General features: G+C 44.4%; 2 protein-coding genes and 1 pseudogene across 2 annotated transcripts; 2 read left to right on the plus strand and 1 right to left on the minus strand.

Moving 5' to 3' along the window:
- The first annotated feature begins 15013 nt into the window (after positions 1-15013).
- On the plus strand, positions 15014-15427 carry LOC119800816 (histone H2A type 2-B). The gene has a single exon (XM_038311104.1). The coding sequence runs from the start codon at positions 15035-15037 to the stop codon at positions 15425-15427; it is 393 nt and encodes a 130-aa protein (XP_038167032.1). The 5' UTR covers positions 15014-15034.
- A 107-nt stretch (positions 15428-15534) lies between these two features.
- Positions 15535-15984, minus strand: LOC119800848 (histone H2A type 2-C). Its single transcript, XM_038311160.1, has one exon. The coding sequence runs from the start codon at positions 15964-15966 to the stop codon at positions 15577-15579; it is 390 nt and encodes a 129-aa protein (XP_038167088.1). The 5' UTR covers positions 15967-15984; the 3' UTR covers positions 15535-15576.
- A 215-nt stretch (positions 15985-16199) lies between these two features.
- LOC119800832 lies at positions 16200-18226 on the plus strand (annotated as a pseudogene).
- Positions 18227-22835: the final 4609 nt, after the last annotated feature.

Here is a 22835-nt window from a genome sequence, read left to right on the forward strand (position 1 = left end):
ATTTTATGTTATACATATGACATAAATAGATGACATAAAATATATAATATTTAGCACATATTTAATAATATATCAAATACATAATATTCATATAACAAATAAATATAAAATTTACATAATAAATACATAAAAATACATAATATTTATGTATAAATTATATTACATAATAAATAAATTATATCGTATAATAAACATATGATAAATTATATTATAAATAAATTATATTATAAAATAAATATATAATAAATTATATTATAAATGAATTATTTATATAATAAATATATAATAATAAATATATAATAATATTCAGCGCACACACACACACACATATATATATATTTAGCACATATATATATTTTCCATTTTGAAAAATTTTAGTCCTAGGCCTGGAAAGCAGCTCAGTGGTTAAGAGCACTTTCTGCTCTTCCAGGGGACCTACCTGGTCCTGTACCCAGCCCACAGCAGGCTGCTTCTGGCCTTTGCAGGCACCTTCATTTACATACACCCGCCCCAGACACCTAATAATGATAAAAAAAAAAAACAAAAACAGATGAGAGAGAGGGTAGGGAGAGGGAGGTGTGAGTCCTAAGGGGGAGGGTCAGGAGATGGGAAGATAAGGAACACAGAAAGCTAGGATTAGGTGGTCGTACACAGACCAGGTAGGTCTTATGCCAAGCCAGTTCATTAAGAAATACAGCATCTGTTTGCAGAAGAAAATGGCCAAGGCCAGCAGAGAGCTAAGTCAGACAACGTTGGCTAAAGAACATAGGATACTTCAGACACATCTGCCTCATGACTGGTAACCACAGCTCTTGGTGGGGTGGGGGTGAGAGGAGCCGTTTTCCCCAGGAACTGAAACTCAGACCTTGCCAAGTCTGCCCCTCGGCAACACAACTACTGTTCCCTTTGTCCTTTCATCTGGGCCTCAGAGAAAACCCTGGATCAGTCTGCTTTCCAGCCCTGGTTTCCATGCCTTCTCCTTTTTTACTAGATTTGCTTTTTGTTGTTGTTTTGTTTGTTTTGTGGATTTCTGTGCAGTCTGAGCTGGGTGTGCTGGGGGCCTGGACCCTGATACTGATAAAATAACCATAGGTTGGCTGGGTTCAAACTCACAATCTCCTTCCTCACCTTCCTTGGACTGGGTTGACAGGCATGTGCCCCTATGCTCAGAGCCACTATGCGGCCTTAGGCTCGCCGTTTCTTACATTTGTATACGTACACATGCATTTACATGTTTAAGTACTTTAGGTACACCTCAGACATGTTTTTTTAAATTTGTTTTGCTGAAGTCATTAGAAAATAAATTTTACAGACCTGATGTGGTCTAGCCTGGGTGTCCTGAGGGCATGAACATTCTGCTATACAATCATAATGCTGATTGTTAGACTCACGATATTTAACATGTAATGGCATTTTCCCTAGCTTCTGATACATTTAAAACTTTCAGAAAAATTACAGTGTTGGCATAGTAGCAGACAATATATCTTGCTTTTACCTAGATCCACTGGTCTTTTATCCCCACGCTTTGGAGACAGTCTCACTGTGAAGTCTTGACTGGCCTGGAACTCAGTGTGTAGACCAGGCTGGCCTTGAATTCACAGACGTCCTCCTGCCTCTGCCTTTTAAGTGCTGGGTTTATAGCACCACACCTTGTTTTTTTACCAGCAACATTTTGCTAGAATTGTTTCACATCTCTCTTTGAATGTGTGTATTATGATAATAAAATAATTATTTTTGCTGAATCACTTCAATTGCAAAAAAAGTTGTTTTTTTTTTTTTTTTAATTTATGTGTACAAGTGTTTGCTGAATACGTGTAAGTGCCTGGTGCCTGAGAAGCCTAAGAGAAGCTGGTGGAATCTTGCAAGCTAACGTGTGTGCTGGCCACTAAACCCAGGTCCTTCGCAAGAGCAGTACTAACTCTTAACTACTGAGTCATCCACGTCTCCAACCTCTGGGTGTAAACTATTTCACCTGTAACTGCTGTAAATATACCCACTTGTCCTCTAAGAACCAGGTGCCATCCTAAAATACTGTTATAGCAGCTTCCGCACTGAAGATTCATACAGCCTGCCCATCTAATACCAGTTGGTGGTCTGGGTTACCTCTCACCTGTTTGCTATGCTTTGACTGTGCCCTCAACACTCGTGTGGGATCATAATGCTTGTTATAGTAGTGACCCGGGGTGGGACTTTAGGAATGGTGAGGCCAAGATGGCATTGCTCTCAGAATGGACTAGTGCCTTAGAAATGGGCTTGAGGATGCAAGGCTACTTCCTTATCCCTTCTGCAAAGATATCTGGACAGCGTCATCTTTGAGAACTGGCCTTCACCAGACTTAAGTCCATTGGCAATTTGTGTGTGTGTGTGTGTGTGTGTGTGTGTATAAAGCTGGGTATGGTGGCATACCTTTAATGCCAGCACTGGGTAGGCAGAGGCAGGTAGATCTCTGTTAGTTCAGGGCCAGTTACTCTGATCTATGTTACAAGTTCCAGGCCAGCCAGGGCTATACAGTGAGACAGTGAGAGACTTTTTTTCCCTCTCTGTAACCTTGACTGTCCTGGAATTTGCTAAGTAGACCAGGCTGGTCTTGAACAGAGATCAACCCGCCTCTGCCTTCCCAGCTGTGGATTAAAGACGTGTGCTACCGCGTCCTGGCAGTGAGAGACTTTGTCTTGAAAATAAACAAACAAGCAGACAAACAAAAACCCAGACAAACTAAAAACTACGTTCATATTGACCAGTTACAGACTTTTTTTCTTCTCCAAGCAACATAGTATAACAGCAGTTTCCATGACATTTATGTAGTATAACAGCAGTTTCCATGACATTTACGTAGTATTAGGCATTGTAAGTAATTTAGAGATGACTTAAAGTAAACAGATTGCATCCAAATCTGAGAACTGGGCCTGGTGACTCAGGCCTAGGATCCTAGCCACTCAAGAGGTTGAGGCAGGAGGATCTCAGATTCAAGGCTTGCCTGACTTACATACTGATTTCAAGCCCAGCCTGGGCAACCAAGGAGCTCCTGTCTTAAAAATAACAAAAAGGGTTAGTAATACAGGTCAGCTTAAAGTGCTTGGTTAGCTGCTCTGTGACAGGCTTCTCCTGTCACAAGGTTACTAGTGCCGTGATGAAACACATGACCCAAGTAACTTGGGAGGAAAGGGTTTGTTTGGCTTATGCTTCCACATCAGTGTTCCTCATCAAAGGAAGTCAGGATGGAAACTCTAACCGGGCAGGACCCTGGAGACAGAAGCTGGCACAGAGGCCATGGAGGAGCGCTGTTTACTGGCTTGCTTGCTTCTCATGGCTTGCTCAACCTACTTTCTTACTGAACTCAGGACCACCAGCATGAGGATGGCACCACCCATAATGGACTGGGCCCTCCCCCATCAATCACTAATTAAGAAAATGCCCTACCTGCTTGCCTGTAGCCCAGTCTTCCGAGGCATTTTCTCAGCTGAAGCTCCCTCCTCTCTGATGACTATAGCTTGTGTTAAGATGACATATAATGTTAGGCTTGAGAACAAACCAATTTCACACGGCTGTCTGATGAAAGCAAGCTCCATTTAAAGGTACACAAGGGACTGGTCACATGACTGCCTCCCCCTAAGTCCAGATTTCAGAGTACAGTCTTTCCCTGGCTTTTGAGGTCCCTTTTATGAGGAAGAGTTAAGGTTGACAGACAACAGTTGTCGAGATATTTGGCTGTTAGCACCTGGACAGAAGAGTTGGGGGCTCAGGGCTCAAGGCTGCCTGTGGGGCAGATAAGTGGGGTAGAGAACAGCTACAGGGATCATTGGCGGTTAGAAGGGAGGCAATAAAAATAAGTGCAGAAAGATGGTGGTTATTGTGCACGCCTTTAATCCTGGCATTTGGGAGGTAGAGGCAGGTGGATCTCTGTGAGTTAAAGGGCAGTCTGGTCTACAGAGCAGTTCCAAAACAGCCAAGGCTACACAGAAACACCTTTTGCTGCCTGAGGGGGCAGCTTCCAGCAGCACAGGGTTCAAAAGACCTTTTTAAAGGGAGGATGTAAGGGAAAGGGACACTCACACACTCTGTGGATGGTTTCATTCTTCTGTAGCCTTTATTCTGTGTTCTGTATTCTATTTTTCCTCTACAATTTATATACCCCAACAATCTTTTTCAGGCAATATAGAAATTATAGTGTGGTACAGTCTACTTTTCAAGTGAATGATTACAATGAATACATGGTTTCACTTCCCTTACATGATTTAACATTTTATGTAGTACAAGCTAAAAACAAGTTGTCCCAGGAACCCACATGATGGAGGATTCCCATTGGCTAATAAAGAAACTGCCTGGCCCATTTGATTGGCCAACATTTAGGTGGGCAGAGTAGACAGAACAGGAAAAAGGAAGTGAGGTAGATGGCTCAGAAAATTGCCCCGCCTCTCCTCTCTGAGGCAGACTGCCATACCTCTCCTGAGAGAGAGAGATGCGATGAAGCCAGCCACCAGGTCAGATGTGCTGAATCTTTCCCGGTAAGACACCATTCATGGTGTTACACAGATTATTAGATATGGGTTAGTCAAGATGTGAGTAAGAGGCTGAAAATAATGGGCCAGGCAGTGTTTAAAAGAATACAATTTGTGTGTTCTTATTTCGGGTAAAGCTAGCCGGTGGCTGGGAGCCGGGCGGTGGGAAGCCGCCCACAGCTCCACACTACACCCACATACACACCCAAGCAACTTGTTTAGATTAACAGAATGTAAGCAAGCAAGATATTCTTTTACTGGTTATAAAAAAAGGACCAATCATCTTATTGTTTATCTTGAAAGATAATCTTATAAGGAATTTTTAAAAATTAATTAATTAATATATTGTTTTATTGAGCTATATATTTTTTTCTTCATTCTCCTCCCTTCCTTCCCCCTCCCCCTCTGTCCTCTCCCATGATCCCCATGCTCCGAATTTACTCAGGAGATCTTGTCTTTTTGTACTTCTTATAAGGAATCTTAAAGGAATCACAAACCTAATTTTTTTTTCTTAAAAAATTTATTTATTACATATACAGTGTTCTGCCCATATGTTCTACCTGCAGGTCAGAAAAGGGCACCAGATCTCATTATGGATGGTTGGTGAGCACCATGTGGTTGTTGGGAATTGAACTTAGGTTCTCTGGAAGAGTAACCAGTGCTCTTAACCACTGAGCCATCTCTCCAGCCCCAAACCCAAATTTTGTAGATGAAAAACAATCAGTCAGCTCTACTTTAAGTCTGTTGTGTGCATACCCACTCATCATTAGTGTTTATAGCAGGAGATTGAGGACAGAAATGGGTACAAGGAATTAATCATCTTCCTTCCTTCCTTCTTTCCTTTCCTCAAGACAGGGTTTCTCTGTAGTTTTTTGGAGCCTGTCCTGGAACTAGCTCTTGTAGACCAGGCTGGCTTTGAACTCACAGAGCTCTGCCTGCCTCTGCCTCCCGAGTGCTGGGATTAAAGGCATGTGCCACCACCATCCAGCATAATCATCATCTTTGATTACCAACCAATACTCTCAAGGAAAGTACGTCACTAGTAATAATTGGGCTGCTTTGCTTTTAATCCCTAACCTCAAAACTATTATCAATATATATATATATATATATATATATATATATATATATATATATATATATATATATATTTCTATATAGGGTTTCTCTGTGTAGCTTTGGAGCCTGTCCAAACTATCTTAATCTAACCTGAAGTCACTCTAAGGCTTTGTTTCAGCTATGATGTACACCCAAACCCATGAATGCATCTTTCAACATAAAGATGAAAAGAGATCGACCCAGCCTGGCCCCTAGGACTCAACTCTTTTCCTTAATATTAACCTAAACTGCCATCTATACAGCTCCTCAGGTGAAACTCATAGGCCCTAGCCGTATGACACTCCCCTGTATTTATTTTCAATCATCAAAACTCTCTTTATACTAACATTATTGTTATCAATGAGATAGTACAGCTCAGGAGAAAATCATCTTCATAATAATTTACCACAGGTAAAAATGCCCAGTAGAATGGGATATTTCCACGAGATAAACAGACTCCATTACAGGCAGTGAGTGTAGATGGTGTGGTGGGGCTGCGTCCCGCCACCAGGCTAGCTTTACCCAAAATAATTACGCAGAAACTGTATTCTTTTAAATACTGCCTGGCCTATTAGTTTCAGCCTCTTATTGGCTAATTAACCCATATGTAGTAATCCGTGTAGCACCATGAGGTGGTCGCTTACCAGGAGAGATCTTAATCTGCATCCATCTCGGAGAGGAGAGGCATGGCGACTGCTTATGATGACTGCCTGAAGCGTCTCCCCACTGCCTTCTACCCAGCATTCTGTTCTGTTTACTCCACCTACCTAATTTTCTGTCCTATTGGGCCAAGCAGTTTCTTTATTAATTAACCAATGAAAGTCCTCCATCAAGAGAGGATCTCCCCACACCCATTCACACCATGCCAGATACCAGAGAAAGATAAACATGTAAAGGCACAGCAGAAGCAAAAGACACTCTGGAGTCTGTGGTCTTGGGGTCTTGCCTATCCAAGATTCACCCATCAGAGATTTGCCTCCTGGTGGGCTGACACCTTCAATTGCCACCTGCTGGTCCTCTGGCACTGGCAGAAACCGTCTCAAAAAGAAGTGTGCAAGAATACATCACATGGAAGGGGAGCTATCAAGGTGTCTCCCAGATACATTTTCGTAGGCAATCATATATCACAGGTTCAGGAGATTAGGAAGGCAAAGGGGTAGGTATATATCATGGGGTCACAAGTTCAGTGCAGGTTGAAAAACATGGTTTGCAGGATACATTAGGCTTAAGAAACAGAAACTTTTTCTTATAAAGTATGGAGACTTAATAACAATGTGGCTCCTGTTTTGGTTTCATACTAGCTAGTCAGTCCATCTGGGGAGACAAGCATCTACTCACCCCAGACAGGGAGCCCAAGACAGACCAATGTGGTGATATCACCAAAGTTCAACTTGATGAACCAATGAGTTTTATTGGGGTTACTTATAGGAATGTGGGTGAGGAGTTACTTACATGAGCAGAAATGACTAAAGAGCTTCATCACCCAAGCCCACTCCAGCATGAGTGACAGCTCACAAAGCCGGGAACCTGGAGCACACTGCATAGTCCATAGGAAGGAAGTTAAAGAGGTTGGAGAGCATCTTTTCCAGGTGACTCAGTTGTCTATACTTCTTCCAGGCAGCTTGGCTGGTTTCTACTTCTTCTAGGCAGCTGGCCTAATGTTTCAGGTTTCGTAGCTGGGCATCTCTGAGAGTCACTCTCTGCAGTCTTTACTGTTTACTCCTAGGGATGGAGGGACCTGGTGACTCTAGTCATCTTTAGGGACTTCCTGAAGCTATTTTGAGTTTACTTTCTGTCTTAAGAGTTTCCCTTCAAGATGGAAAGTATCCATCACGGAAGAAACTGCCACACTACACTACTATGCACCCAGCCCTAGGTTTCACCACTAGCCCTGCAGAACAAATGACAAAATAGTACACCATTTCATATGCCACTGCAGTGTTGGTACCCACACTGGAACCCATCCCTTGAGGGATGACTGGGTACAGAGGGTTCGCATTATCTGAGGTCCCAGGTATCAACTATCTTGGGATGCTTCTCTTTTAGGCTAGGAAAGACCAGTATATTTTGAGTGTAAATAATGCTTTTGTTTCTTATTAAAGTTTTGTCCACTAATTTTAGCACTTGGGAAGTGTACTGGAGGTGTCTCTTAGCCAGGGGTTGTTGAAGATGAAACACAATTACTGGGATAGGTGAGTGTGCGTGGGGTGTGTATGAAGTCACACGAAGAGAAAGCACATGATCAAAAAAGAATTGTGATGCCAGCTTTAAAATTACTGTGCTTAAGAGACCTATAAAGCAAAATTGGAACTTTCTAAATGTTAAGGGCTGCTAAGGGTTGTTCCTGTATTTGTCTGGTCTTGTAATAAGGTTAACTATGGTTTCTGCTTCTGTAAACAAAAGCTTGTTTTGTTCCAGATAACCAAGACTTTGCAAATCAGAACGCAACCTTCTGCTTGCATGTAACCAGAATGTAACATTATGTTCTTTTCTTATACATGTAGTTGAAATTTTCTTTGGGCTGCCAACCAGCTCCCAAATAAAGAAGTGGAGATGACTTATTAATTATGAATTTTTAGTCTTAGCTTAGGTTTGTCCCACTAGCTCTTTTAACTTCATTTAACCTGTTTATATTCATCTGCATTTTGCCTTGGGATTTTTTTTACCTTTTTTTCCATTCTGCATGTTCCACTTTCCTGCTTCTTCCCTCCTCGTCTGGCTGGCCCCTGCTATCTCCCTGGCATCTCTTTTTCTTTCTTCCCCCAAGCCTAAATTCCTCCTACTTATTCTCCCCATCCAGAAGTCTCTCCTATATCTCCTCCTTTGCTATTAGCCATTTAGATTTTTATTAGACCAGTCAGGTACCTTAGGCAGGCAAGGTAAAACATCAACACATCTTTTCATAGTTAAACAAATATTCCACAGCATAAACAAATGCAACACATCTATTCATTGTTAAACAAATGTAACATATCTTTTCTTTTCGAGATAGGGTTTCTCTGTAGCTTTGGTGCCTGTCCTGGAACTAGCTTTTACAGACCAGGCTGGCCTTGAACTCAGAGATCCTCCTGCCTCTGCCTCTGAGTGCTGAGATTAAAGGGGTGTGCCACCACCGCCCGGCACAACACATCTTTTCATCGTCTAACAAAGGCAACACATCTTTGCATAGTTAAACAAATACTCTGCAACTTCTATAAAGCCCTGACGAAAGTGGCTGGAGTCCTGGGTGTAGACCTGGTGCAAATATTTGAATAAAAGAATCTTTTTTGTTAAAATCTGTTAACGCTCAGACTGGTCAATCTCTGAATGACCCCAGACCCATAACAGAATCAAAAAGAAAGAAAATAAAAAAAAAAAAAGAAAATATTTGCCTCAGTGACAACTCTGGCTAGTGCGTGAGGAGAGTGTTTGAGGCAGCAGAGGACAAGAGGAACCTTTGTCCATACTGTGGGGGAAAGAACAGGAGTGAAGGCCTGACACACTCTAGGTTGTCATGGGATCAAGGCTCAGGGGTCATGGCCTGGATACTTGCTAATCCACTGTGCTGGGGAATACTGGGAAGCTGTGGTCCTGAGAAGATGACATTCAGTGATCTGAATGGGCGCAGATAAGTAACCCGTGGAAAGAAGCCTCCAGGCAGAGGGCATGGCGTTTACCGTATTCTAAACGTGTGAGACCAAGGTCTTGGTGAACTCAGCTGTTCAGTATGAAGTATTAGATGGAATGGCTAGGACATGGTAGCACCTGTCTCTGATTCTAATGAGTAAGAAAGGCAGGGGTAAGACTGGGCAATACAGTAAGGCCTGTATTAAGAACCAAAAACTGCATTGGGTGGATAAATGAACCCGAGTATGATGGGAAGGGGCCAACATTATTATTACATTTGCAAAGAGTTTTGTGGAGCTTCTACAGTGCTTTTCATGTCTGAAGGCTTAAGATACGGATCGTTTTAGCACTTTAAGAGGTAAACTTAACTTTTAGGATGACCGCAAAGGTATGATGGCCAGTCATTCAATAAAAATAAATGAGTAAAAGAAGCATATTAAGGTAAGTTAACCAGAACATAAAGATGTACCAAATATGTCCAAATATGTGCCCTCGGCTACTCATGGTCACCACATACACATAAAGAGACTGAACTTGACAAGCAAAAATTGTTATTTTTATTTTTTGTTTATTCATTCCTTTTAAAAGAAAAAAAATTAAGTGTAAGCTGTATATAGTAAGCTTGTTATCTTTGTTTACAATAAAATCATAGTTGCAATAATATCTCTTGTTTGTTGAAGGGTCTGTCTTGGGCAGATCCAAATTTTTTGAGGCATTAGGTCCTGAGAAATTATGGTGGCTCCTTTGTGTGGCCACAACACAAAATAAACACCTGTAACATGGGGATTGGGTGGCCCAGTGAGCCACTCGCTGTTACCCCATGGCGTGACATCATTTCATTATTTGTTCACTAACTTTTGTGTTCTTTGAGGTATAAGTCACACACACAAAATTTAGACATCTTAACTGTACAGCTTAGTTTTGCACAAGTGTACCCACATGAAGAGAGAGGAAATTTCCCTGCTTCAGAAGGCACCCTGGGGAGTCAATCCTATTGGCCCACAGGTAACTTATTCAAATCTTTCTTTTGTAAATGTTTATTTTTATTCAAAGCTGTCTTACTATTTTTTTCATATATTTTTTTTTCTTTTGTGACCCACTGAGTTTAATTACTATTGGCTATAGGACTGTGGGTGAGGGGTTATTTGCAGGAAAATGAGACTTATCAGTGACTCCAGACTGAAGAAAATATCTCCCCCGCAGCAACCTTTAAATGATTATAGATTTTTTTAGAGCAGGGTGACTTTCATTAGCCCCCACCTCCAATATCTGTTTTAGAGACAAGAGTCTCATCTGTCTCAGGTGGGCTTCTTTGGCCAAGGATGACCCTGAACTCCTGATCTTCCGCTGCCGTCTCCTGATTTGCTAGGATTGCAGGAATGAACCACATGCCCGTTTTTTGGTGCGCTGGAGATCCAGCACAGTGCCTTGTGCATGCTAGGCGAGCATTCCACCAGCATGTGGTGGCTTTTGGAAAGTGTTGTGGAGTAACACAAATACCATAGGAAAAAAAAAAACCCATGAATTCTCTCCAAGTATTGTTTAATTAATTTATATCCAAATAGTTAACTACCGACTGTAAGCCGGGTAGAAGGAATCACTATTGTCACAAATCTAGAGAAGACTTGAAGGTGAAAAAGCATCAATAAAAGGTCGGGGGCAAATGCTGCCACTGCGGAAGTGGGGAAACCCTCACAAAGGATGTGGGGGCAGAAATTGGAAAAGCGAGAACTCGCTGGGCCAAGAGGAGAGGAAGCACATGAGCCAGGCACCTGGAGGCTCAGGGAGGAGAGCCATGGAGAGGCCTGGCTCTTCTCCTGTAGGGACTAGCGAGCAGTAGGGAGGGAGAGGAGGGGAAGAGAGGGAGGGGAAGGAAGGGGAAGGAGAGGAGAAGGGACTACAGTTGGAATAAAGGTAGAGCACAAAATAAATGTTTGCTTAATTAAATTGTCTGGGAAGAAACTCAGCTGCCTTCGGCAAATAATCCCAGAGGCATCAAAGGAAACAGTCGTCAGCTCGTGAACAGTTGTGTACTTAGCAAATGTTCCAGGCAGACTTGGGTTAAAATACCGGGAAGGGAGTTCTAGAGAGCAATAAACAGATACCTCCTGGCCTATGTAGACTTATCTAAGAAAGTTTTGTATGAAATTTAAAGTCTCAAAATATTCTCTTTCACAGAGGAGGAAAGTAATGGCGGACAAGTGACTTCTGTAAGTCCCTTGAGCCACACAAGTGGCCAGCCCCTCTGCACCCAGGACCTCGAGCTGCCAGGTTCCACCCACAGAATACTCTAATTACCTTAACTGCTGAACCCTTCCCCCATTTTACAGAGTAAAAAAAATCCAATCTCTGGACATTAAATCCCACCAATCGCCACCCTGGAAAGCATCACCCTGAAAAGTTCCACCCCTTCCCAGGAAACTCCATATAAGCCCTGTATCCAATTCAGTCTCCTGCTGTTTCTCACCCGAGCAGAGGCAGCCAACCTTCTGGTTTTATTCCTCCCAATAAATCTCTTGTGTGAGGTTGTTGTGCAGTGTGACTTTGTGGGTGGGATTCCTTGGGCTCTCAGCCGCCAGGACACTTTTCCATCCGAGCTGTAACGCTGACAACTTCATTATGTCCAGGATCTGGTGAGTGAAAGATTATGAAGCCATGAGGAGCATGCTCTTTGAGTCTGAAAAACTTGGGATAGTGAATAACTAATGTGATCTTCAGCAAGTGCCTAAATCCCCAAGCCCCTTTTTCTTTATCTGTGAAACAGAAAGTTATACCCATGTTGTAGGTAGCCTCTAGCACGGGGCTTATTGGGTTCGGCTTTCCCTTTAGCCTTCTTCATAACACAGGTCACTGAAAAGAAATCCAGAGGTCCAAGGAATGGGGTTCACTGGCTCATCAAGCAGGGCCTTATAAGGTGCCAGGGCTCTGTGGCGGTGTTCCCTGTTATCTAGGTTTTGTTCTTAGCCCCCAATGTCTTAAAAGTTGATACTGTTAGAACTTGCATAGTGGAATGGTTTTCTATGCTAACAAAATACTCCGGAAATTTATGAGCCATTTGGAAAGAAAGCATGACCCCAGCATTAGGTACATTCCCATAGCAGGCTCTCCTTTCTCAACCTCTGAGTTCCACTTTTCTGAGACAAGGTCTCTGTGTAGACCAGGTTGGCCTGAAACTCATCCTGAGATCCACCTCCCTCTTAAGGGCATGCACCCCACTGCCCCGTGATTTGTTTATTGTGTAGAGTGTTTTGTTTGCCTGAATGTATTTCTTGGTGCCCACAGTCAGAAGAGGGGTGTGTGGATCCCCTGATACTCGAGTTCACATGGTTGCAAGTCACTGTGTGGGTGCTTGGAACTGAACCCAAATCTTCTCCAAGAGCAGCGAGTGCTCTATCTATATATTCTTTTTTTATTAGATTTTCAATTGATTTATTGATCTCTACATTTTCCTCTGCTCCCCTCCCTTCCTCTCCCCTCCCCTTCAACCCTCTCCTATAGTCCCCATGCTCTCAATTTACTCAGGAGATCTTGTCTTTTTCTACTTCCCATGTAGATTAAATCCATACATGTCTCTCTTAGGGTCCTCATTGTTGTCTAGGTTCTCTGGGATTGTGAATTGTAGGCTTGTTTTCTTTGCTTTATGTCTAAAAGCCACTTATGAGAGAGTACATATACTTGTCTTTCTGGGCTCTCTGTATATTCTTAATGTTGGAGAAATACAACATATTCCCATCATAAATGCCACCTGTGAATTTTGTGAACTCATTCACTTTCTAAAATGAAATGAAATCATCAAAAAAAGGGTTAGGATTATTTTCTGAATTATGGTACATTTCACTTACTAAGGAAACACCTTCATTGATTTTTTTTTTAAAATTTTGTGGCTGGGCAGTGGTGGCACATGCCTTTAATCCCAGCACTTGGAAGGCAGATGCAGGCAGATCTTTGTGAGTTTGAGGCCAGCCTGGTCTACAGAGCTAGTTCCAGGACAACCAGAGCTGTTATGCAGAGAAGCCATGTCTTGCCGGGGGGGAAAAAGAATTGTGTAGCACAGGCTAGTCTTGAACTCTTGGCAATCTTCATACCTCAGTGGGGTTAGACTTGTGACCTCAAGCCCTATGACTAGGTTTGGTCATTCCCCAAGTATGTGACATCTTCCCTAGGAGTAATTTCTGTATATAGCTAACATTAACTAAACTTAATTCACATAATTAACTAGGCTGCTGCCATTTCTAGACATTTCATTTGTACTAGTGTTAATGACCAGTATCCTTCACTGGCCAGTGGTGCACATTCAATAAATGCCAGTGAGGGGCTGGAGAGGTGGCTCAGCAGTCATTGAGAACACTGCCTAGTCTTCCGGAGGACTTAGGTACCACGCTCATCACCCACAAGATGGCTAACAGCAGTCTGCAATTCTAGTTCCGGAAGATTAGAGGCCTTGCCCATCACTGGCACCAGGCACAGACAAAACACCCACACACATAAAATAAAAATAAATAACCCCCCCAAAAGAGGATGAAAATTAATATTAGAAGAGCGCTAAAATGGCAGAATTGAACTCTATTGTTTTCTTCATAAGCATTACCGCCTTCACAGGGTTACCAAGAAAAGGGCAAGGGTTTTGCTAGGTAGGAGCCGGAGGAGACACTAGAAAGGAAGAAACAGAGGGTTTCCAGAGAGTTTATAGGACAAGTGCTGGGGTAGGGGTGGGGATGGGGACGATTGTTCAAGCCAGAGTCTGCAGACAAAACTATTCATTCCGGCTTGTCGCTGGAATCTTAGGGAGGAAAACGAAGTGGACAAGGGTGGATTGATGTTAAGGAAGTAAATGACAGGATACAGTGTTGTGACAAAGACAAGATCAGAGTCTATCTTGGTACCTGAAAGTCTCTGTGTGTGCAATTCTTGGGGGAGGGCAAAGGAAAGCGGAGTTCACGTTCAGATGCTATAAGATGCTCATTGAGACAAACGGGCTAAATATCTGGTAAGCGTTGATTTGATACAGCAGTCTGAGGTAAACGAGTCTGGATTAGCAGGAAGCTTGCCAGCCTTCTTTCTCAGAGTTAAGAGCTGGGGATAGGATAGTTCCGATAAACTCGTGAATTTAGACGAGGGGAGAGAATAGGAGCAGGGTAAAGAAAATGGGAGAAGAGATCAAAGGAGGGAGATATCTTGAAAGCTGGGGGGAACAAGTATGGTGGCGATAGACGCCTCCTAGAGGTCAAAGAATGGCAACTCATCTAATCCTTGGTCAAACGATTCAGAGCAGAGATGGGGGATTGGGCGAGCCACAGACAAGGCTAAGGAAGGGGAGGGAGGCAGTTTCGTTAGTTCTTTTAAGGAGCCTGCCTATAAGAGACAGGGAAGGTTAGACTTGAATAGTAATTTAAAGCTTCAGGGGGAAAAAAATCCAATACTTTTGAGGGGAGTGCCTTTCTGTGCTCTTGAGGGTGGTGGTGGTGGTTTGGATTTTCCAGCTATGAACTAGGTAAACAAAACAAACCTTTAAGTTACCATACTAAAATAAACAGCTCCGCGAAAGTCTTCTGCCTTTAAAAATTCTGAGGTGTAAATAGGGAGCTTTAATGTGGCGCTCATCGATTGGTAAATTGGGAAAAAAAAAAATCCGTCGTTTCCGGTACTGCAGGATGTAAAGCACGGAGTCTACCTTCTGCTCTCCCATTGGCTATTGGAGGCAGCTCTGCTTTCAACCAATCAAACTACTTTTCCTTCACCCCTCCCGACAGATCTTATAAATTACCCCAAATTGCTTCACCTTTCCTTATCCTTTTCTTGAAAAAGCAGCAGTTATTGCCTATTCCGCCATAATGTCTGGTCGCGGTAAGCAAGGAGGCAAGGCCCGCGCCAAGGCCAAGTCGCGGTCGTCCCGCGCCGGCCTGCAGTTCCCGGTGGGGCGCGTGCACCGGCTGCTGCGCAAGGGCAACTACGCGGAGCGCGTGGGCGCGGGCGCGCCCGTGTACATGGCGGCCGTGCTGGAGTACCTGACGGCCGAGATCCTGGAGCTGGCGGGCAACGCGGCCCGCGACAACAAGAAGACGCGCATCATCCCGCGCCACTTGCAGCTGGCTGTGAGGAACGACGAGGAGCTCAACAAGCTGCTAGGAGGGGTCACCATCGCCCAGGGCGGCGTCCTGCCCAATATCCAGGCTGTTTTATTACCAAAGAAAACAGAGAGCCATAAGCCCGGCAAGAACAAATAATTCATTCAATATCCCTTCTTACCCAAAAAGGCTCTTTTAAGAGCCACCAAAGAGTCAACTAAAAGGGCTGATCACGAGCTAGCGCATAAGCTCATTTTAATGAAGACTTGGTGGCTCTAAAAAGAGCCTTTTTGGGGCTGACGTCAGTTTCACTTGCTCTTAGTCTTGTGGCTCTCGGTCTTCTTGGGCAGCAGTACGGCCTGGATGTTGGGCAGGACGCCGCCCTGCGCGATCGTCACTTTGCCCAGCAGCTTGTTGAGCTCCTCGTCGTTGCGGATGGCCAGCTGCAGGTGGCGCGGGATGATGCGCGTCTTCTTGTTGTCGCGGGCCGCGTTGCCCGCCAGCTCCAGGATCTCGGCCGTCAGGTACTCCAGCACGGCCGCCATGTACACGGGCGCGCCCGCGCCCACGCGCTCCGCGTAGTTGCCTTTGCGCAGCAGCCGGTGCACGCGCCCTACCGGGAACTGCAGGCCGGCGCGGGACGACCGCGACTTGGCCTTGGCGCGGGCCTTGCCTCCTTGCTTACCGCGGCCAGACATGACTTTACAGTAAAACTAACTTTTGTAGACTTTACTACAAAACTAGGTTTTAACGTCTTAAGGCCTTTATACGCTTTCCTAGGGGTGGGGTCATGAACCAGGTTTTCATTGGTTGCAATTTATTCGCAGAGAAATCCAATGAAATCTGAAATTTAGTCTTTGTTACGTAGGCTTGTACTGAAAACACAAGTTTCATGCATGAACCAATGGAAATGAAAAGTATTGAGGCCTAATTTACATAAGGTAGTTATAAAAGGCTCAGTTCGCCTGGATTGTAGCTTGTTTTCTCACTTACTAGGCAACTCTCCTGTGTTTTGCAATCATGCCTGAGCCGGCTAAATCCGCCCCGGCTCCCAAGAAAGGTTCCAAGAAGCCAGTCACCAAGGCGCAAAAGAAAGACAGCAAGAAGCGCAAGCGCAGTCGTAAGGAAAGCTACTCACTCCATCTACGTGTACAAAGTGTTGAAGCAGGTACACCCCGACATGGGCATTTCGTCCAAAGCCATGGGCATCATGAACTCGTTTGTCAATGACATCTTCGAACGCATCGCAGGCGAAGCTTCCCGCCTGGCGCATTACAACAAACGCTCTACTATCACGTCCCGGGAGATCCAGACGGCAGTGCGCCTGCTGCTGCCCGGCGAGCTGGCTAAACACGCCGTGTCGGAGGGCACCAAGGCGGTCACCAAGTACACCAGCGCCAAGTAGAGGCCTGCCTGGATGAGGCACTCGCTGCCCCCTTTGCTCTTACAGAACCACCCGCTTAAATCAGGAAAGAGCTTTGTCCACTTGCATTAGTTTCTAGTTCCTATTCCAAAGCTAAACTTTAAGGGTCTTGGAGAAGGTACACTTCACAGTTTTAAGCATTTGTAGTTTTGAGGTTGTCTGAGCTGGTTTGCAGTTGGCTGTAGAGCTCATCGCACCCCATTTAGCTCCTAGGAGTTACTTTCAAACTAGGGTAATGGAGGTTGGCCTTTTGTCCGGGTTTCTTCCCTGTTCTAGACTGTTCGGGCACTTTGTCTACCTAAAATGAGATGACTGACTTGATTACTTTGGCGGTTAGAGGGCTCCAGTACACAACTAAACCTGTGGGGACGAATGCTGTGTACCACTCAACAACTGAAGTCGCTCGGTTCAGTTATATTATGTGTTCTGGGTGCCGGCAGTTTCCGGTAGTTTAGGGCGGTGTCCTCGCCTGTAACATTAATTTACCAACACGAACGTGCGGCGTTGCTGCGAATTTGGTAGAAGACAGTTGGGGTTCTCAAGCTTTAGATCCCTCCCTGTTCGTGGCTTGTGATCCCCCCCCCCCCCCCCCCTTTACGGTGTCCTCGCCCTTAACTGATTGGTTTACTAATACAAACGTTCAGCGTTGCTGCGGCTTTGGTAGAAGTCTGTTGGGGTTCTCCCTCAAGCTTTAGATTCCTGTTCGTGGCTTATGATTTTTTTTTCCCTCCCCCGTTTAATACTTTGCTGTGCTTTAGTAACGCCGCAGTGCCGGGCTGCCACAAAGATTGCTCATTTTCGCTCCGGACCCATGAAGCGATCTAATTCACCCAACACAAGGAATTAAACTTCTTCCTGCTTGTCGCGTCTACACTGTCTGAAGTTGTTTGTTTTCCTGTTTACACTGTCTCTCTCTGGTCAAGCTGGCCTGATGTTCTGATAAGTCCAGAGCCCGCAAATGCCTGACATACTCCAAATGCTCAAGGATTTATTACTGAATTAATTTCTGTATCACTGCTTTTGTAACTGTTTCCGTGTGTGGGTGTGTGTGTGGGGGGGTGTCTGTTCGATGGAACAGAAATGATTGAAGATTCTCCCAATCCGTCCTTATAATTAATGCGATGGCTGTTCTTGGTTGTCAGCTTGACTACATCTGGAAATAACTAAAGCGAAAGTGACAGCACACCTGTGAGGGATTTTTTTTTTCTTAAATGATTTGAAGTGAGAAGAAGCACTTTTAGTCCGAACCTTTTGAGATGGGAAGAACCACCTTTAATCTGGGCCACACCTTCTGCTGGCAGCCTGTATAAAGGACTTGAAAGAAGGAAGCTTGCTCTTGTTGGCTGGTCTCTTGCTTCACTGGCATTAGAGCCTACTTCTGGATTCTGGAATATACTGAAGACGAGCCATCCAGCCTGGTGGGCCCAACAGCTACTGGATTCATGGGCCTCCTGTTGGTAGGTTGCCACTGTTTGTTGGACTAGATGGACCCCAGCCTGTAAGCCATATATTTATGAAAAAAAATCACAAATATATTTCACTCTGTAAGTTCTGTTCCTTGAGAACCCTGATTAATACAATTACCTCAGTGTAACTGAAGCAGAGCCAGAGGTGTTAAGTCTCTCTGTGTGTATATATATATGTGTGTGTATATATATGTGTGTGTATATGTGTGTGTGTGTTTATGTGTGTGTTTGCCAGGAGCTGGCCATAGTAGGCTCCTTAATTTTTTTTTTCCAATTTAGAGTAAACTCTTGGATTTTTATTAAATTGAGAGTACTGGGCTTTGGGGAAAAGCCTCCTTCTACCTCCGCCAGCATCCCCCATTCCTAATTTTTCTTTTCCCTACTGAGATGAACTTTCAATTTACAATATTCCCTCTCATTTACTTTTCAGAGGGTTCTGCAAGATAGGCCCCAGAGTTCCTAGTGAAACTGATGGAAGCTAAGTGGTTGGCCCCATGGCCATGCCCAACACTGCCCACTTTTGTCTCCGTCTGAAGTCAGCTGCCTTGGCTTGCTTTTGTGACTTTTCCCTTCACAGTCTTGATTTTGCTGGTGAGGGCACTCGATTGCTCTCTGATCGCTTTCTCGGTTCTGTGTTAGGCTAAGGGTTTCTGGAGCTGACTAAGGAGCTTTGTGAATCCAGATGCTGTTGTTATTAAATCATATTACCAATTAGTTTCAAATTTTTGCTGGATTGTTTTATGTGCAACTCATTTTCTCAAAAAATAAAATGAGCAGATATAACCGTTTGTGGTTGGTGCTGTGGAAAAGCTGGGTGCCTCTGGTTTGAAACATTTCTAAGCCATTAGCCAGGGCTTGGGGTGTAGCTCAGAAGGTTTGCCAAAAATGCACTGAGGCCCTAGTTTCAAAAACACACGCATAGGCACACATGCACAGGCACACACACACACAAACACGCACACACACGTTCATGCTCATGCATGCACACACACCTTCCTCCAGCCAAACTTCTTCCTCAGAGGTGCATTGGGGTTGAAATACCCTACATCAAGGCCATTGTTGAAGCCTAGTGGCTGAGAAACATATGACCATGTATAAAAGGTATTACAAACAGGATGTGTGAAATAAAACCCCTGGTAAAGTTTAGCCAACACCTGCAGAATCCATGGGATGTACTAGGGAGTATTCTATGCTCTTTGTATATACTGGCTCATTTTATCTTCACAGAGAACTTTAGGAAGTTGGTCCCCTTATCATCTCCCATCTTAGAGCGATGGAAACGGAAGACCTGCTCTGCCGTCCCTCACAAACTGTTGGAGGCAAAGTCTCCAGTTTAGTTTTATGGGACTTGAGAAAGTTGGACTACTACCTGAAAATCTGGGCATTTGGAAAAATGCTCTGCATTTGAGAAGAGGGATTGAAATATCCATACTTAATATTCAACTCCTCCATCCCCTTCCGAAAGCACCCTGCATCGAAATCCAGAAGGGTGGTGGCTAACCTTGGGAATGGAATTGGGAGACTGACTTTCCATCCCAGAAGTCATAGCTCCAGCCAGTTTGGCTTGTCCTGGTAGGAGGAGGGGGTTGTGGGGGCATTTGGGGGAAGGGTTTTACCAACTCACATCCTTTCACCAGCATAAGAGACCTAGTAGCTTGTTTGGGGCACCCCCAAACCCCCAACCCTAGGCTCTTATGATAGTCTTGTAGCAGACACAGACGAAGAAGGAAGTGGTAATAGAACCCGGTACTTTAACCCTGCAGGAGAAATTAGTACAGCGAGATTAACCTTGCATTAAACTTCTCCCGTTCATTTGTTTACTTTAGGTCAATAATAATTGCTGCAAAAATAACTGTTGCTTCTACTTACTGATCACTTGACTGCTGACCAGGTCCTCTGCTTAGGAGTTTACACATGTCATGTCACTATTTATTATTATTATTATTGTATAATATTATTATTACTACTCTTCACAGTCACTGTTTAAGGTACATTTCAGTATTGTTGTCTTTATGTTACAGATAATGGGGAAAGCCTTAGAAAGCTTAAATGGCTCATCTGGGATCATTGAACAAGTTGCAGAACTACAACCCAGTGCACACCTTTTTGTTATTGTGAGATCTCACTGTGTAACTCAGGCTGCCACCAATTCTGCAGGGATCCCTCCTCAGACATCCAAGTGCTGGGCTGCAGAAAGGAGCCACCACACCTGACTTTAACATATTAGAGATCTGTTCATCTTGGTGCACACATACCAGTATTTTTTTTCTGACTACAATGTAATTATTAATCCACTTACCTGTTAATGTGTAATGGATTGCCCCAGTCCTTACCCCACTCTTGTATTTTTTTCTCTCCTTTTCCTTCCCTTACTTTTTGAATGTTCTCCAACTTTGGGCCATGACGATTCCATAGAGAAACACAGTAAAAGTTTCCCCCCTTAGTTGAATGGGAGCACAGAGGGAGAGATGAAACACACACAAACATCCATTCTGTGCAAGTGGGAGCAGGGCTATCTCTGCTCTCCTCTGGGCTCCAGTATGGTCTACATAGAGAGTTCCTGGACAATCGGGATTACATAGTCCCTGTCTCAAAGAAACAAACAAGAACAAACAAATTCCTGTCTGTTAGATGGCAGACAATTGTCTAGGCAGTGACGATACAAGATTAAACAGAACAGCATGGCTTCTGGCTCCCTAGACTTTTAGTGCCTAGAAAGAAAGATGTTAAGTCAGTGACGATAATAAAAAATGGAAAGTCTTAAGATGGGGAAGTGTGATGCGAGGTGTCCTACTCACTGTTGGAGGGTTGTCCTAGCTACTTTCCTATTGCTCTGGTGGTGGTTTGAATAGGAATGACCCTCATAGGCTCATATATTTGAATGCTGTTTTTTAGGGAGTAGTACTCCTCGATGGGAATTAGGGGGTGTGGCCTTGTTGGAGTAGGTGTGGCTTTGTTGGAGGAAGTGTGTCACTGGGAGTGGGCTTTGAAGTTTCAAATGCTCAAGCCAGGCTGTGTGCTGCCTATGGATCTGGATGTAGAACTCTCAGATACTTCTCCAGCACCGTATCTGCCTGTGTGCCACCATGCTCTCCACCATGGTGATAATGGACTAAGCCTCTGAGTTGTAAGCCAGCCCCAGTTAAATGTTTCCTTTAGATGTCATGGCCACTGTGTCTTCACAGCAACAAACAGTGACTAAGACAGCAGGGAAGAGTCGCATGACCAAACAACTAATAAAAGAGAGAGCCTTTAATTGGAGGCTTGCAACTTCAGGGAGAGTCCATGACCATCATGGTGGGAGGCGTGGCTGCAGATAGGCGGGCATGGCTCTGGGGCAGTAGCTGAAAGCTTGCATCCTGATCCGCATGCAGCACGCAGAGAGAGAGAGAGAGAGAGAGAGAGAGAGAGAGAGAGAGAGAGAGAGAGAGAGAGAGAGAGCGCTAAAGAGAGCTAAAGAGAGCTAAAGAGAACTAACTAGAAACAGTGAGTGGTTTTGAAATCTCAAAGCCCACCCACGGTGACAAACCTCCACATGCCACACGCCTTAATCCTTTTCAAACAGTTCCACCAACTGGGAAGCAATGATTAATAAAAACCCAGAGACAGATATGGGGGTTCAACCTGAAGGTCAGAAAAGCAAAACAGCCAGCCACTGGCTCTTACCTCTCTCTACCTCAGTCTGAAATGGCGGCCCTGCCTCCAGGAATCTCAGAATGAGACTGCGTGTGAGAGCTGTCTCCTCTCGTTTTATATTCCTCTCTAAGGCTAGGATTAGAGGTGTGCACAACTACTGCCGAGTTTCTATGGCAAACTAGTGTGGCTGCTGGGATTAAAGGTGTGTGTCACCACTTCCTGGTCTGTAAGGCTGGCCAGTGGGGCTGTTTTACTCTCTGATCACCAGGCATGCTATATTAAAATACAAATGAAATATCACTACAACCAATCATTCAAATATAGGAGCCTACGGTGGCCATTTGCCATTAAAGCCACCACAGAGGAAGGCAAGGGAGAGGCTTGTAGGCCAAGAGCAGGGAAGGTTCAGAAAGAATGTTTCAAGCAGTAGGCAGTGTGGGCAAAGGCCCCAGGGGAGTAGGAAAGAGGGTGATGAGGAGGAGAGGTGGAGCCGTAGTGTGCAGAGGGTAGTGTTGTCAGCCATGCTTGCAGATCAGATTCGAGATAGCTGACGTGGAAGAACTCGGTGAGCTCCACGCTAACCTGATTGGGAACAGAGAGTAACTGGATGGCACTAAAAACAGGGAACTCAAATTCTCAGAGGCAACATGGCATGTCCTGGCCCAGTGCTCTAAGATGCATGGTACCCTGGTCCTCTGACTGTTCATTACAATGGAACTTTCTTTAAACTGGAAATGGCGCTTCAGGCTAATCGGGTTGACAATAGACAGTTCAGTATCCTGCAAGCTGCTTTCTTCCGATATTTTATTATGTTTTGTACATAGGTGTTTCTCCTGCATCTATGTCTTTGCACCGTATGTGTGTAGTGCCCACAGAGGCCAGAAAGGGACCTCAGGTTCCCTGGAACTGGAGTTATAGACAGTTATGAGCTGCCGTGTGGGTGCTGGGAATAGAACTTGAGCCCTCTGGAAAAGCAGCCAGTGCTCCTAACCCCACGTCCATCTCTCCAGCAAGTGGCTTTCTTATTGTAGCTTGGTTTTCT

Source organism: Arvicola amphibius, chromosome 14, assembly GCF_903992535.2.
Source record: "Arvicola amphibius chromosome 14, mArvAmp1.2, whole genome shotgun sequence".
NCBI classification, from domain to species: domain Eukaryota; kingdom Metazoa; phylum Chordata; class Mammalia; order Rodentia; family Cricetidae; genus Arvicola; species Arvicola amphibius.

Excerpts from the sequence above, each read along its gene's own strand:
- LOC119800848 (XM_038311160.1), bottom strand. The coding sequence starts at position 15,966 with ATGTCTGGCCGCGGTAAGCAAGGAGGCAAGGCCCGCGCCAAGGCCAAG.
- LOC119800816 (XM_038311104.1), top strand. The coding sequence starts at position 15,035 with ATGTCTGGTCGCGGTAAGCAAGGAGGCAAGGCCCGCGCCAAGGCCAAG.